This window comes from Canis aureus, chromosome 10 (genome assembly GCF_053574225.1).
Source record: "Canis aureus isolate CA01 chromosome 10, VMU_Caureus_v.1.0, whole genome shotgun sequence".
NCBI classification, from domain to species: domain Eukaryota; kingdom Metazoa; phylum Chordata; class Mammalia; order Carnivora; family Canidae; genus Canis; species Canis aureus.
Window position 1 is genome coordinate 29307326 of NC_135620.1, and position 15974 is coordinate 29323299.

General features: G+C 36.9%; 1 protein-coding gene across 13 annotated transcripts in view; it reads left to right on the top strand.

Moving 5' to 3' along the window:
* The window catches only part of KDM4C (lysine demethylase 4C), a 413529-nt gene that overhangs the window by 102278 nt on the left and 295277 nt on the right, over positions 1-15974 (top strand). The window contains exon 9 of one of the 13 annotated variants that reach the window (XR_013387737.1): positions 6499-6601. The exons of 11 other annotated variants lie outside the window; for them this stretch is intronic. Coding sequence is in view for 1 of the 2 variants with exons in the window: in XM_077911915.1 (XP_077768041.1) it covers positions 4840-4872 (33 nt within the window). In the remaining variant the exon portion in view is untranslated. Of the gene's footprint in view, positions 1-4839; positions 5055-6498; positions 6602-15974 lie in introns of those variants that run through there. One more of the 13 variants, XM_077911915.1, reaches the window with a different exon arrangement.

A 15974-nucleotide genomic window follows, 5' to 3' on the forward strand; every position in this document is an offset into this window, starting at 1 on the left:
ACTAGGTTTAATTTATGTGTGTATTTAGAAAATTATATAATATATTAAAATAAAATATAGCCATCCCTTTGGCCTCCTGGGAAGCATTTGTATGAACTTATGAAAAAAGGAAAGCTCTTGCTATTAGAAGACTTTTTCTGTTCTGAGTAATTTCTATTTATGAGGGGTAATTTAGAAAGGAACAGAGCTGAACTACTTCTTCCTATTATGCATCTTCCATATTATAATAAACCTAAAAAAAAAAAAAAAGAAAACTCAGGGTATGTGCCTTGGCCAGCTACTTGGAGTCCTTTCACAGAAAGGTAATGCTTGTATCTGCATTGAAATAGAGGCATAGACCCATAGTTATAACCAGATATATTATTTTATGATTCATATCTTTAATCAGTGACATAATAAATCAGCTATCACAGCTGTTCAATTACCAGAAAAATTAGTTGGTGTTTTTTTACCATGGTTTCAGATCGAATTCATGATATTGGCTAGACTAACTTCTCCCCAAAGCTAAAATGTCCTGGGTGGGTTTCCACATTTCTTTGTGGTTATAGAGTGGGACTGGGGTGTGGACCAAGGAAGAGAGGTTGGTCCTCTCTGAAGTCATAGTGACAGCTGAGGATTATGGGACTGTTAAGAAGTAGCACACTATGCTGGAGGAGGAGGCAGGGATCTAAAGTCTAACTTTTCTTCTAGCTAGTCATATATCCTTAGGAAAGTCATTTGTTTATTTTGTTTGTTTCTATCTGTATGGATTAGAAATACCTCTCCACCCCAATAGATATGTTATGAGGGAGAAAAACCTTAGGTATGTGGATATCCACTCATGCTGCGTGGATTTATGTCATTCAATTTAGTTAAGGAATATGACTGTCTTGGTTCTTGTGTTTTGCTAGGTACAAAATTGTTCAATGACCAAAATGCAGTTTTTACTAGTTAATTAAAAATTGTCTTAATTGCATGTGTTTGAGATATTTTTAGGTGTTTTTTATTTTTTTATTTTTTGATGTTATCTCCAGGCTTTCCTTTCTTTTTGGTATGTGGTGCTGCTCTGAGAATGTATTTGTTTTCTATTGCTGCTGAAGCAAATGACCATAAAAATAGTAGTTTAAAACAATACCACTTACATCTTATGGTTCTGTAGGTTTTAAGTCGCTATTAGTCTTACCAAGCAAAAATCAAGATGTTTGCAGGGCTGCATTTCTTACTGGAGATGCTCAGTCAGGTTATTGGCTGAATTCAGTTCCTTGCAGTTGTAGCACTGAGTCCATCTTCTTGCTACCTGTCATCCAGATCTTTGCTCCTAGAGGTATCTCTCAGGTCCTTCCATGTGGTCTCCTACGTGTCAGAACAAGCGATCCACAAAATCCCTTTTGTCATGTGAGGTGACATATTCAAAGATTGCAGGAATTAGGACATGGGTATCTTTCTTATTGGGAGTAGGAAGGTAGGGGCAGTGTTCTGTCTACCACAGAGAGTTCCAGTTAATAACTGACATGGGTATATATTAAGAATCTGCTTTGAGTAGATGTAACTAATTTCAGTTATTCTGTACAAAAATTGGAAACTAAATTTGTAATGGGTACAGTTTTGAATGTTTCACTAAAACATACTTATGCTTTCTTACATTATATCCCTCAATTTTAATATTTTCTTGGCTATTACTCAGTAAATAAGTTCTCTTATTTTGTAGGGTGCTGTGATGACATTTTTGTGCCTATTTTGGTGTTTTTATCTGTTATTTGACACATTTTTATTGATCTCCAAGGCTATTTCTTAATTTGTGATTGGGCAGTTAGTTTTTCTGTTTTGCTGGGGACAGATGTATAATGGATTCATTATGAACTGCACTTGAAAGACTTTTAGCTTTGAGGATACCTGAATTAATTCTTAAGCTAACAAATTTTTGCCTTAATTTTTTGCCTTACTCAGTTAATTCTAAGTGATAGCTATTGGAATAGTAATTATTCACAAGTGATGATGACTTATGCTTTTAGGGGGGACAGATAATTTAAAAAATAATGGCATGCTGTTTCATAGTTGAAGCACTAGAGGGAATGATATGTCCTTTATCTGTCCCATGGGGTTGATAGGAGTATGTAAAAGCTCCCAATACAATGCCACTTTATGGAACAGAATTAATGTGGTACACAATGTAGCGGTCTCTACTTGTTATATTTTACTTATTACAGACCAATATTTCTAATTCAATGACTGAGAAAAGAGCTTTATGAAAGCCTATTTTTGAATTAAAAAAAAAAAACACCAAAACATTAGATTTTGAAAAGATAACCCCAGGTTCATTGATAATATTGGAGATATTGGTGATTTTTTTTTAAGATTTTATTTATTCATTCATGAGAGACACAGAGAGACAGAGGCAGAGGGAGAAGCAGGCTCCCTGTGGGGAACCTAATGTGGGACTCCGCCACATGACCTCAGTTCACGCCCTGAGCCAAAGGCAGATGCTCAACCACTGAGCCACCCTGGTGCCCCGATATTGGTGATTTTTATTCAGAAAAATCCTGTATGATACTCCAGAATACAAGGGCCTTGCCTTTAAGAGAACTCACCTACCTAAGAAGGGGGTTATGTAATTTCCCATTTCATTAATCAGAGATAAGATTTTCACTGAAGAAAAATTGAGAGGAATGTTCTAGGTAGCTACATGCCCATTTGCCGATTGGGTTAGGCAGAGTTCAGCTGAAGAGAGTGCTTAGTGAATTCCTCCTTTGCAGTAGGAATTGTGTTACATGTTTGTACAAAGAAGAAAGATGTGTTTTCTTTGTCCTCAAGGAGCTTTTATAAAGAGCAGAAGGGCTTTTAATAAATCTCCATTTTCAAAACTGTAGTATGAGTGGAACATACTATCTAGTTATTTATTTTAGGCATCTTTATAGCTTTGAGCATCAGAGTAATGTAGAATGAAATGCTCTGTTTTTTTCTGATAGAGATTTAAAACTAGGTAACACTTTAGCAATTGAAATAAGATACTGGTGCATATTTGAGATGAATGTTTTCCATTTCTGGAGCATTCTCTCCTTCTGTTGTGAAATGGAGTCCATGATTACTTCTGTGCAGCAGCTGTGGTGGCACTCACAGGTCTGCTTCCTGGCTAGGTTGGATCAAAGAGCTGGCCTGCAGGTTGTATTTCATTTTTCCGTTTGGTAGGATGAAGTGCAGTTGTTTTGATGTTGGGTTTGATGGATTTGTTTGCCACTGCATTCATTAGCTTCACATCAAAAAATTGACAGGCTGTTAAATGAAACTTTGGCTTAGATTTTCAGCTTGACTGTTTGGAGACATTTGTGAAGATATTTTGTTTTTGTGTAGCAGCAGCCTCAAGCACTGTGATTGTCTCGAAGGGAAGAAAAGTTATTTACTGTACTGATTTTCTTGAGTTAAAAGAATCATTGTCTTGGGGACAGTCATATCTAGCCTACACCATCAGAAGTAGTGTATTTATGACCATGTGTGCAGTGTGAAAGACTTATTGATGGCACTATAAATAATGTTATCTTCCTGGAAGAAAGGGTAGTACCTAGTGGCTCTAAAATGATACCTCTATTTTGCATTAATTTTATTTTAAGTTATAATCTATTAATATGATATGCCAGAAAGTTGAAATATTGTACTGCAGAGCTGGGAATGTTCTCTCATGAACTTCAGGAGAGTTATTTCAGAATATAATTTTAAAGCATTCTGACATCCGAATCCTTAAATGTTTGAACAAGTTTAGAAATTAGAATTTTGAAATTGATTTCCTTTTAATGTAGAATGGATTTCAATTATTAAATTGTCTCGCATACAAAAGCTGTGATATAGCTTCATTCCATTTTATGTTTTAATTCTTTTCTAGAATTAGACTTTGTTATTCTTAAATCAGGTAGCACCCTTTCAAAAAAATCTTTAATCTTGGCCAGTTTTTAAAAAAAGAATCAGGAATCATTTTAATGATGAGTCCCTATGTTATATTTTAATATGCTTTTAGATCACAGAATTTCTCTATTCTTAGAGCATGTGAAAGAAAGGAAATGTCGACTAATAGTCCTGCATTCTGGTTTTGAGTGTCTGATGTGGCATATGTGATATGAACTTTTATATTTATATGAGATATTTATATGAGATATATTAAATGAGATATTTTATAGTCTCATTTTCTCTTTTTACCTCTACTTTGTTTCTATTTCTTGGGTACTGGTGGTACAACATAGAGTACAAAATACCACGTAGAGAAACAGAAGCATATGAAGTCATGTCCTTTGGAGCTTGTACTCTCACTGGGGATTTAGTAGTTATATACCTGGAGAGGTATTAAGAAAGAAAATATTCATATTATATCCCCATTTTATTCTAATAAAGTATTAAATTGTGGGATTCAGAAAATCTGAGACTTCAAGTCATGTAGTAGAAAGCCAGTTGATCAGTATATATTGTGTCTGCAGGACAGATATCGGGGGCTCAAGTCCTCAGAGCTGGGGAGCCCAATTTTATTTATTGCTAAGTTAAATTTGATGGATTTTAGGGTTTGAGTTATATGGTTTATGACACTGATAATTAGTTGCTAAACTGAAATCAAGGTAATATCTGTTTTTGAGGCTTTAAGTCAGTGCCTTAAGAAAAAGTAAACTGGCTTCTTTGAATAACTTACATACTCTAATAAGAAAAAATTAATTTAAGTTATTTTACTTTCATATACTTTGGTAGTAATGATTGCTGAGATAGTTCATGATATGCGAGGCCTTGTCCAGGGCACGTTATCCATATTACTTCATGGCATTTCTGTGATGGTGCCAGTTAAGAGATAATCTGATGCCTTCTGCCCTCTACCACCTCTTTTCTCAGATGAGGGGGAAGGAGAAGAGGAATGATGCATAAAATGAGGATGATGAGGCTGGGATCAGAGGCAGAAGGTTGACCCGTAGTGTGCTATTCTTTTCTGGACTCCTCTCCCTGGATACATTGGATTAAATAGGTGCCAGTCTGCTACATGATTTGTGGGATCACTTTCAAGATTCTTGAGTTGTAAGTTGTGAGGGGGAACTTGTACCCTAACTGGGGAGTTAGAACAAAATTGAGGGCACATCTACCTTTTCCTACGATTACCAAGGAACCAGATTCTATTGCAGGACTTTTGAAACTTTGGGATTTTTTTTTTTAACCATCTTTTACCTTTTTCATATTTATTCAATGTTTATAGTAGTAAATACATAGTAAAAAAAAATCGACAGAAGACTCTGTCCCAGATAGGTATTTGGAAAAGAGAGGGAAAGTTGGGGATGTGTATTCTAGCTAGTGGTGAACCAGAAAGAGAGGTGTGGGAAGCATACCTGGGGATGTTTGAGGGAAGTAAGCTAGCCAGCCCCTTGCAGGAGGAAAGGGATGATGGGAGAATCAGCTGGGCTTTGGGTACCGCCAGAGTTTATAGCAGTTAGATAGCCTGGTTCCCAACAGCTTTCATTCTTTCCCATGCAGGGTTTCCTGCATCCCTCCACCCACATCCACAACTACCACTGACAAAACAAATAGTGGTTCATCTAGTAGAGTGTTGTTACCTTGCTTGAGGGATCCCAGGGTTGATGTAACTGCTCAGCAGTGTCCTGAAGTCCCCTGCTCTTCCTGTTCTTCTGTCTTAGTGATCTTTGTTTTATTTTTAAAGATTTTATTTATTTATTCATGAGAGACACAGAAAGAGAGAGAGGCAGAGACACAGGCAGAGGGAGAAGCAGGCTCCATTCAGGGAGCCTGATGTGGCACTCAGTCCTGGGTCTCCAGGATCACGCCCTGAGCTGAAGGCAGACGCTCAACCGATGAGCCACTCAGGCTTCCCTGTCTTACTGATTTTTGTGGGAGGGTGTTCTCTAGTGCTTACTCCAGGCATGTTCTCTCCAAGGACAGGAAGGAAGAAGACAGTATGAGAAGGTGGCTCACCCACCTTCCTCTCTTTGGGAGGAAAATATTTCCTTGAAGTCCACCTGAAAACTTCCTTTTATATTCCGTGGCCAGCCATAACTGTAAGGAAGGCTGGGAAATTAAGTAAATGACAAGTTCCTGGCATGGTTAAGTCCTGTTTGTGCTGGGTGGGCCCTGTGCTATGGTTAAAGAAGTAAATAATACAAATGTGATCTCTGTCTCTTGGAGCTAAGAGTCTATAGGAGCTGTTCTTAACCCTGTGGGGCTTTGGCCCCACCCAGACCAGTAGGATAATGATATCTCTGGTGAGTAGATTTAAGTATTTGAATTTTAAAAATCCCCCTAGCAGAATCTGGTAGATGCTTTGGGTTGAAAATCTCAGGTCTTTAGTGAATTACATAGACCTTTGTTGTTTGGATTGAGGTCCTTCAACATCATATAATATTTTTTTTTTATCTGCTGAAAGATATTTTAGGTTCTAAACCGTCAATGTAGAATCCATTTGTAAATTGGAGATGTGTAATAATTTACAAGTATATTATTAATAGTCCTTTTTCTATAAGAATTAATAGGTATTTTGGGCATATCTAGAATTGGTTGTTTCACGGATTTCATTTGAGTGTGCCCTTCAGCATTTTTAGAGGAAAGAAGAAAGTATGTTGGAAAAGATCTCAGAGGAGGATGAGTGTTAAAGGTAAAAGACTACTGTATATAGCTATTTCTAAGATTAACTTACGAGCTTTTTTCTAGTGTACTGGATTTATAACTATTTTGGAAATTCTTTTTTTAATCCCCTCTTAGTTTTTCCCACTTTTTTCCCCATTATGTAAAAATAGTATAAAATAAACTCTTTATCTCTAATAATAATATGATTATACAGTAGTGTATTTGGGTTATCAAAGCTGAATATAAATTATCAGAGAGGTAAATACTCTATTTAAAATAATATGGAAACAATTTTATCCTACTCCCTCCTTCCATAATCCTTGTATCTCTTTTAAGCTTTATTTTCTTCTTACTACTCTCTGGCATACTGTGTATAATATCCTAATTTGTTTGTCTCCCTTGCAGTAGAATAAGAGCTCTGTAAGGGTAGGGAGTAAAAAAATTATTAGTACCCAAAATATTGTTAGTATCATTTTGTGTTCTCTACTCAGCACCTAATAGGTGCACAAGAAATAATTTGTTGAGTGATTAAGTGACTTCTTGCCCAAGGCCATTTAGTTAAGAACGTCAGAACCAGGATTCAAACATAGGAATCTTGTCTATATTTTGTTTTCTTCTTATGTAGATATTGTTGTCTTTTTCACATTCTAGCTAACATTCATTGACTGCTCTGTTACACAGTTCAAAATGATTACAAATGTAATGTATAAATTTATTACATTTAAAAATTTTCCTCTTGAAAACTTATTGCTTTCCAGTTTGTATCTGAAATCCATTTTCACTCCTTCACTTATCACATCAATTCAAATGGTAAAGCCTAAGATATCATGACAGAAAAGGAAATGGTTTGCAAAGCTTGGGCATAATGCAAGAAAAAAAAAAAAACCATGGACCATTTGAATTTAGTCAGTCCTCCCTCTGCCACTGATAATCACTCTACCTTGTTGAGACTATCATCTTAAAGTAGTGGTTCTGTTCCTAACTTTATTTAAAAGCTGTGGTTAGACATATGATCACACATGAGGTGGGAGGCAGCCAATATCAGTACTATAGTATGACCAATGAATAAATGAGGAGGGGTAAAAGGAACACCATTTGTAGCTTGTGGGGTTGGATTTGAATATAGGCACTGCTGTTTGCCAGTGACTGACCCTCTTGCTGGTGGTTTGATTCACTTGATAACTTTATGATCTGGTTGCTGACTGTTTGCTCTTACATAATGGCTATCTCCAAAGGATCTTTGTAGTCTCTTGATAAAATGTGGTAACTTAAAGAAAAAGCTAGTTAAAGGAGTACTTGGGAAGAATTCTTCCACTGGGGTCTGAGCCCTTGGCCCAGCTACATACTGATTTTTCTTTCCTGATGGAAGAGCTAAATATGAATTAGGAATTTCCTTTTCTTTTTTCTTTTCTTTTCTTTTCTTTTCTTTTCTTTTCTTTTCTTTTCTTTTCTTTTCTTTTTTTTTTTTTGTGATATGTATTTTTTTTTTTATTGGTGTTCAATTTACTAACATACAGAATAACACCCAGTGCCCGTCACCCATTCACTCCCACCCCCCGCCCTCCTCCCCTTCTACCACCCCTAGTTCGTTTCCCAGAGTTAGCAGTCTTTACGTTCTGTCTCCCTTTCTGATATTTCCCACACATTTCTTCTCCCTTCCCTTATTTTCCCTTTCACTATTATTTATATTCCCCAAATGAATGAGAACATATAATGTTTGTCCTTCTCCGACTGACTTACTTCACTCAGCATAATACCCTCCAGTTCCATCCACGTTGAAGCAAATGGTGGGTATTTGTCATTTCTAATAGCTGAGTAATATTCCATTGTATACATAAACCACATCTTCTTTATCCATTCATCTTTCGTTGGACACCGAGGCTCCTTCCACAGTTTGGCTATCGTGGCCATTGCTGCTAGAAACATCGGGGTACAGGTGTCCCGGCGTTTCATTGCATTTGTATCTTTGGGGTAAATCCCCAACAGTGCAATTGCTGGGTCGTAGGGCAGGTCTATTTTTAACTGTTTGAGGAACCTCCACACAGTTTTCCAGAGTGGCTGCACCAGTTCACAGTCCCACCAACAGTGTAAGAGGGTTCCCTTTTCTCCGCATCCTCTCCAACATTTGTTGTTTCCTGCCTTTCTTTTCTTTTCTTTTCTTTTCTTTTCTTTTCTTTTCTTTTCTTTTCTTTTCTTTTCTTTTCTTTTCTTTTCTTTTTTCTTTTTTTTCTTCTTTTCTTCTCTTTTCTCTTTTCTTTTCTTTTCTTTTTTCTTTCTTTTCTTTTCTTTTCTTTCTTTTCTTTTTCGAGAGAAAGTGTGCCTGTGAGTAGGAGTTGGGGGAGGTACAGAGAGAAAGGGAGAAGAATAAGCAGACTCTGCTGAGCGAGGACACATGGCTCCTGGGTAAGGACACATGGCTCAATCCCAGGACCCTAAATTTGTAACCTCAGCCAAAGTCGGATGCTTAACCAACTGAGCCATTCAGGTGCCCCCATGAATTAGGACTTCTTAAATAAGGCATACCAGCCAAAGTCATTGTTCCCTTTCCTTTGAGATACTCTTCTCTGCTGATACAATAAGAGTAACATGTGTAGATGTTTCATTTGAAGCTTTGATATTGGAGTCTTGCTTGCTTGATCATTTGATAGGACCTCTTTGAATCAAAAGAAAGTTTTAATGGGATTTCACTGAGGGTCAGTGGCTATAATTAGACTCTCATCTGTAAATACATAATCTATCTTTCCTCTGCTCTGAGCAAGGTAATAGAACACACCTCTTTAGAACTGCTTGTCATAACTATACCCTGGAAATTCCCCACAAAGGCTCTAACCCTGGGAGCACTTTCTGTCAGCAGTAGGGACCATACTCAGGCAGAAAGCTGAAAGTAATGAAGGTATATAGCTGAACAAGGTTTTGATATTCAAATATCAAAGGAAATAAAGAATGGGTGATGGAACCCATGATTACTCTTTATTACTGTTCTAATAGTGCTGCACCTTTGTAATGAGAAGAATCAGTGTTAACCAATTCATAGAGGAAAGGTGGCCCCAGTTAGGCAGACCCTGAAATAGGATCATGTAATATAGAAGCTCAGTACTTAGTTCTCTCCTTTTTTTTTTTTTTTTTTTTTTTTAAGATTTTATTTGTTTATTCATGAGAGACACACACAGAGAGAGGCAGAGACACAGGCAGGGGGAGAAGCAGGCTCCAGGCAGGGAGCCTGATGCGGCACTTGATCCCGGGACTCCAGGATCAGTGGTTTAGCGCCGAAGGCAGGTTCTCTTCTTTGTTTAATTATGCCTGTTATTTTTAATTTACTATAATTTTATCCCCTGTAAGTTGTGGCCGGTAATAGTTTTTTGCTTCTTTTTAAAACAAGGAAGGCAAAACAAGAGTGTCTTCTGAACACTCTGGATTCTATGGAGGGATGATTTCCAACATGACAGCTTAAAGCACTAATGAATTCTTTGTGGCACTATCTACCAAATTGAGTGCTTACAGCTGATTCTTCCAGGCATTATTTTTTGACTTCTATTTGTATTGATCAATTTGCATTTTTTCATATGCTGCCTTTAAGTGAGGACAATATCAATACTTGTATGCCTTGTTGCTTCTTGGGTGTAATATTTATGATGGTTTTATGTGTCTCTTTTGGTTTCTGTTTAATATTTTTATTTTTATTCTACTTGAGTATAAGCAATGAATAAATGGTTGAGGGAAATTTCAACTTAGATTTATATGGTCATTTAAAAATATGAAGAAATGAGGGCTCCACAGTAGGCATGGAGCCTACTTAAAAAATATGAAGAAATGAAATCTTAATATTGGAGAATCATCTGTTGGATAATCAGACATACTAGTATTTTGAGGGGTAGGGGATGAAGATTGCAATGTACATATATTTATTATTATTGCTATTATTTTATAAGCTCTTAGGAAAAGGCTAGAAAAACACTTTAAGGAAGAAGAATTCAGCATGTGTTAAGTTCTACATGTAATATCAAAGTTAATTTTATAAAATTAATTATAACTTGCATCTCCTTTCAATATACTTAATTAGAAATAGAACTCAAACAGTTATTTAGGTTCTGTGATTGGGTAAGAGTGCTGTCTGAATCACACTAAAGGGAATGATGCAGGGTGTGGACCTGGTAGACCCTCTGGAGAGTAATATACTTTGTCTTGAATCTCAGGCTGTGTATGTAATTATGCGGAACTTCATTTTCCTCCTGTAGAAGGGAAGCATAGCTGTGTAGTGGTGAGGGGATGCAAGTTCAAGGTTTAGTCGGACTGATTGAAATTCTGACTTTTCCTTTTACTAGCTTTGTGATTGGAGTGAGTACTTAACTCACCTGTTCAAATTTCCCTTTTCTCATATGTAAAATGGAGATTATAGCCTCTTTATAGTTGTTATGAGAAGTAAATGCAATTGAATTTATAAAGAGCCTTGAAAAGTGATGAGAACTGAGTAGATATATGTGCATCTTTCTTCCAGAATTCCGGGTCTGACTGGTCTAAGGGAAATCTGTTTCTTTTTCCAGTGAGGATGGGTCAGTTCAGTTGGCCAATTGCTGGCCTTAAAGGAAGGAGGGTGTTGGTTGGGTTGATGGGGATGGAGGAAAACGCTAGCTTGCCTCTGAGAGTGTTTAGAGGCTCATCTCTCTAGATGGCCATGAGACAGCATTGACACGTGCAGCCTGCAGTCATAAGGGGACTGCTGATCTTAAAGATCAGAGAGCTGAAACAGTTCTGGTTAAAATCTAAGTCTAGAGAAAGCCGGCTTTGTCTCAGTTATTTATCATAACTTCGTCAGAGATACAAGTGCTCATTGCTCCATCTCTGTTATAATTCCTTCTCTAATAAGAGTTTTGATGGCAAATTCTTTTTTTAAATAATAAATTTATTTTTTATGGGTGTTCAATTTGCCAACATACAGAATAACACCCAGTACTCATCCCCTCAAGTGCCCCCCTCAGTGCCCGTCACCCATTCACCCCCACCCCCCACCCTCCTCCCCTTCCACCACTCCTAGTTCGTTTCCCAGAGTTAGGAATCTTCATGTTCTGTCTCCCTTTCTGATATTTCCTACCCATTTCTTCTCCCTTCCCTTCTATTCCCTTTCACTATTATTTATATTCCCCAAATGAATGAAACCATATAATGTTTGTCCTTCTCTGATTGACTCATTTCACTCAGCATAATACCCTCCAGTTCCATCCACGTTGAAGCAAATGGTGGGTATTTGTCATTTCTAATGGCTGAGTAATATTCCATTGTATACATAAACCACATCTTCTTTATCCATTCTTGATGGCAAATTCAAGTGCAGGTAAACAAAATCCAACTCAGTGACACAGACATGTGTTAGAATTCTGGTTCTGTGTTGGGCTACTGTGTAACCTGCCTCTGTGAGCCTCTGTTTTCCTATCTGTAGGGAGGGCTTTCACCCTTGTCTCATCAACCTGTGGTGAGGATGGCAGCCATAGCTGGTGCAGTCATTTAGCAACATGCCTCTTTCAGCATTTAAAAAAAGCAATCCATCATGGGTCATTTCTAAGGCAGGGAACTCCCTGATACTAATTTGGAGAAGGTTGGCAGAGTTCAGGCCTGAGGTGCTGAGAAACTGTGGCTGTGGGGATAGTATTTGCAGGATGAATGGTAACAGCAGTCTGGGCAGATGGATTGCTTTATATATTTCTACTGATTTCTCACATTCATTCAACTCTTACTTTCTGCCAACACGAGGGCAATATGAAAAGGAGTGACATCACCCAGCAGCAGCACTTGGGCTTCTGTGGGACAGACTGCTAAGGGGAGATATTTGGAGGGGCTGTTGCTTATGTCTTCAAAAGCATACTATAGCTCTGGGGCCCTATGTTGAATCTGAAAAATCATGTGTTGTAAATCCCTGGAAAGAAAACCATCATGGATATTAGAGATTTCTGTTAAGATTGACTCTAGTCCACACATGGCTTTCATATACTCCAGGTTTTTATTTGAGTTACAATACAAAAGTAGGTAGTTTCCAGCAACTTTCTAAATTTTCCTAACAGATGTTTTTATAAGGCCTAGTAATAATTCCAGTGATTCATGGTAGAGTATTTCCAGTTTTTGGGAATGTATATTCTGGGTCAGTATTAATGTAAGTATTAATTTTTATAAATCGAATTGTTCTGATGATTATTAAAATAGCATGAAAACCTGTTTCTTTGCAGGTAAATAAAATTAAAAAATTGTTTAAACCTCAGTATTATTCAAAGTAATAGTGAAGGATTTCTTTTTTTTTATATTAGTAAAGATAAAAGGAAAATTCCCATTGCTCATGAGAATGTAGTTGCTAGAGTGGGCACTCTGCACTTCTGTTAAGTGGCAGTGTAATTGGTATAAGCATCCTAAAAAGCATGTAGGTAGTATGTATCAATAGCCCTTGACATCTCATGCCCTTGACCTATTCTGACACTCCTAGGAAATAATCAGAAATGCAGGAAAAATTTCACTGACAAAAATGATTGTTGTACAATCGTATCAGCAAAAATTGAATTATAACTAAAATGTCCAGTAATAACTGGGACTCATTGAGTAAATTATGGTGTGTCCATATATTAGAATCCTTTTAATTTTACAGAAAATCATTTGAAAGGAAATAACTATGGCCCTTAATATTATTACCCAAATACTCATTGTTAAAATGTATAAAGATAAAAGAAAAAATTAATGTGCCCATATATTTTTTAAAAACATTTATTTATTCATTTATTTATGATAGACATAGAGAGAGAGAGAGAGGCAGAGACACAGGAGGAGGGAGAAGCAGGCTCCATGCAGGGAGCCTGACGTGGGACTCGATCCCAGGACTCCAGGATTGCGCCCTGGGCCAAAGGCAGGCACCAAACTGCTGAGCCACCCAGGGATCCCCAATGTGTCCATATATTAAAAAACAATTAGAGTACAGAAAAATATTTAATGACACCCCTTCCAGTCCCTTCCCTAAAAGTAAAGCTTGTGAATAACTTGTATATCCCTTCAAGAATATCAATATAAGTCTATATCTTTTAAAAAATCTACACAAAGTTGATTAATATTGTAAACATTGGTTTCTAATGTCTTTTCTTTTAACATTTTTCCTTTTAATGTATCTTTCATTTATACCAGTAAAACATTTTTAGAGTATAGACATTTATTAGGAAAATCTTCTGGCTTGTCCCCGTAGAGTATGACAGGTGGTTTGTGGTGGATTTTTTTTCTGAGGGGCATCATAGAACTACAGTAGTGCATGAGAGTTCATTGCACAGATCTTGTTAACAAATCAGGACTTCAAAAATGAAAGTCTTTGTTCTTTGCTCAATTTCATTCCCTCCATGCAGAGCAGATGGCTATGTGGACCTGGTGCACTTGCACGTTTCCAGTCCTGTCTTTGTTGATGAGCCCTGCCTGCACTGGCCATCTCAATGTATTTCACCACAGTTCATACTGGAAGATAGTTAATGCCATCATTGTTTTATCGAATAACAGCATTCTTAACTGAGTTCTCAGATTTGAAGGATTAGATTGGTCATATAAATTTTAATGTTTCTTTAGAATTGTATTTCTTTGGCCTCATAAGGGATTCTCCCAGTGAATTTGGAATACATGACAGGAAAAAGTAACTAAATAGCTTTTGTCAACAGTTCTGTGATAATGGGAAGTTGAAATAGGAATGATGCTAAGTGGGGATAAACCCAGCCTGGTTTCTAAATATACACGTAGGCAAAAAGAGCTACATAAAATAAGAAAATACCAACTGCAATAATCATAAAGGAGACTCTGATTTAAAACATGCACATAAAGTATAACAATCAGGAAATTATTGCCCATTGTTGCAAGAGAGCAGATGGTGCTTAAAATACCCCTTAATTTTATGTCATTCTTAAAATCAAACAACCAAAGAGCATATACCATCTATATTTAAAAAGTCTAATGCAAACTTTTCTATTTTGGGGGGTATGCTAGAGTTGAGTTGAAGAACAACAAATGCAGCATTAATTTGTTTATTATTGGAGGCTGTCTTGGCAGGGATTGAAGGGATAGATGAAAGATTTCTAAGAAAGCGCTATTCCAAACCCTCCTTACTCCGTGTGAAACTTTTCTCTGTTACATATTTTCCCCCTATGTGGCTGTGGTAAGTTACTTGATGCTGAATATTGAAAGTTCTGAAATGTCTAGATTATGTCTCTAAAATGGCATCCATTTAGATACATGGTTATAATTTTTAGAAAATGTATTTCATGCTTTAGTATTTCACATTTGATTAGAAAGAATGTTGGAGAGGTTTTCCTGAGTTTTGGTGCTGCTTATACCCAAGACCTTCATAATTAATGCTGAATCCTAAGCCCTAAAATGTTTAGTTTGAATAGGCATGATCAAGATATCTTACTAGATAAGCTACTGTTCTTAGGTTTGTGCATAGGTTTATACTATAGTGTAAATGTTAATGGAATGCTTCTTAGAAGGCATTTCTGTGGTATAGATTCTTTATGATCAGTTAGTTCATGGTATATTTTTGCCCGGTTACTATACAGATGTGTTTGCCAGTCCTATTGAGATGAATGGTGTCTGTGGCAAAGTTAAATCAGTCTGTGATTTATGCAGCTACTCAGTGCTGGAATGAAAAATATTGATGCTGAGCACAGATTCTTGTTCAGTTCCTGTTACACTTTACTTTTTGATCATGTTGGTGATCTTGCTAGTCAGATAGCATATGCAAAAATGAAGAAAAGGAGTTGGAAGTGCAGATCCAGATTACTGAAAGTATCCACTTTCTGACTTGTGCAGTGGGGAACCTAAAGTCTAAGTACTGAGTAACTGATGTGATTACTTATAAAGATAATTTGGACTGTGTAATTCATTGCACTTTCAGAGAAACAGTCTGAGGTTGGGAAAATTTATAAACCTAGAGTTTCAGTGGGCATATGAAGAGTTTAGTTTTATTAGACTTCTATAATGTAGTTTGTGTTGATTTCATTATAACAGAGCCTCACCCTCCTCCACACCCCCCTTTCTTTTCTTCAGTTACCTTCTGGAACTGATGGACACCATAGCAGATTGAATCAAATGTATTTTTTGAGACTTTATGATTATTTAGTTTTGAAGTAAATAAACAGTGCTTCTTATTTATGGAAACTCCATAGGTTAAAGCCAAACAGGCACAACTATGGAAGGAATTTTTTTCAGTGAATGTCATGTGTCCAGCTCCCAGCCGCCTGTTGTCTCAGTTACTCAGTAGAGTCTGTGGACAAAGTGGTCCTCAGTGGGTAAATTAGCAGTTCTAGATCTTCTGCTTTCATGGGTTTGTCTCTGAAGCAAAGACAGAGAAAATGTTTCTCTGCCTGCCATTCCCAGATGGGTTTGAAACCAAATCCATA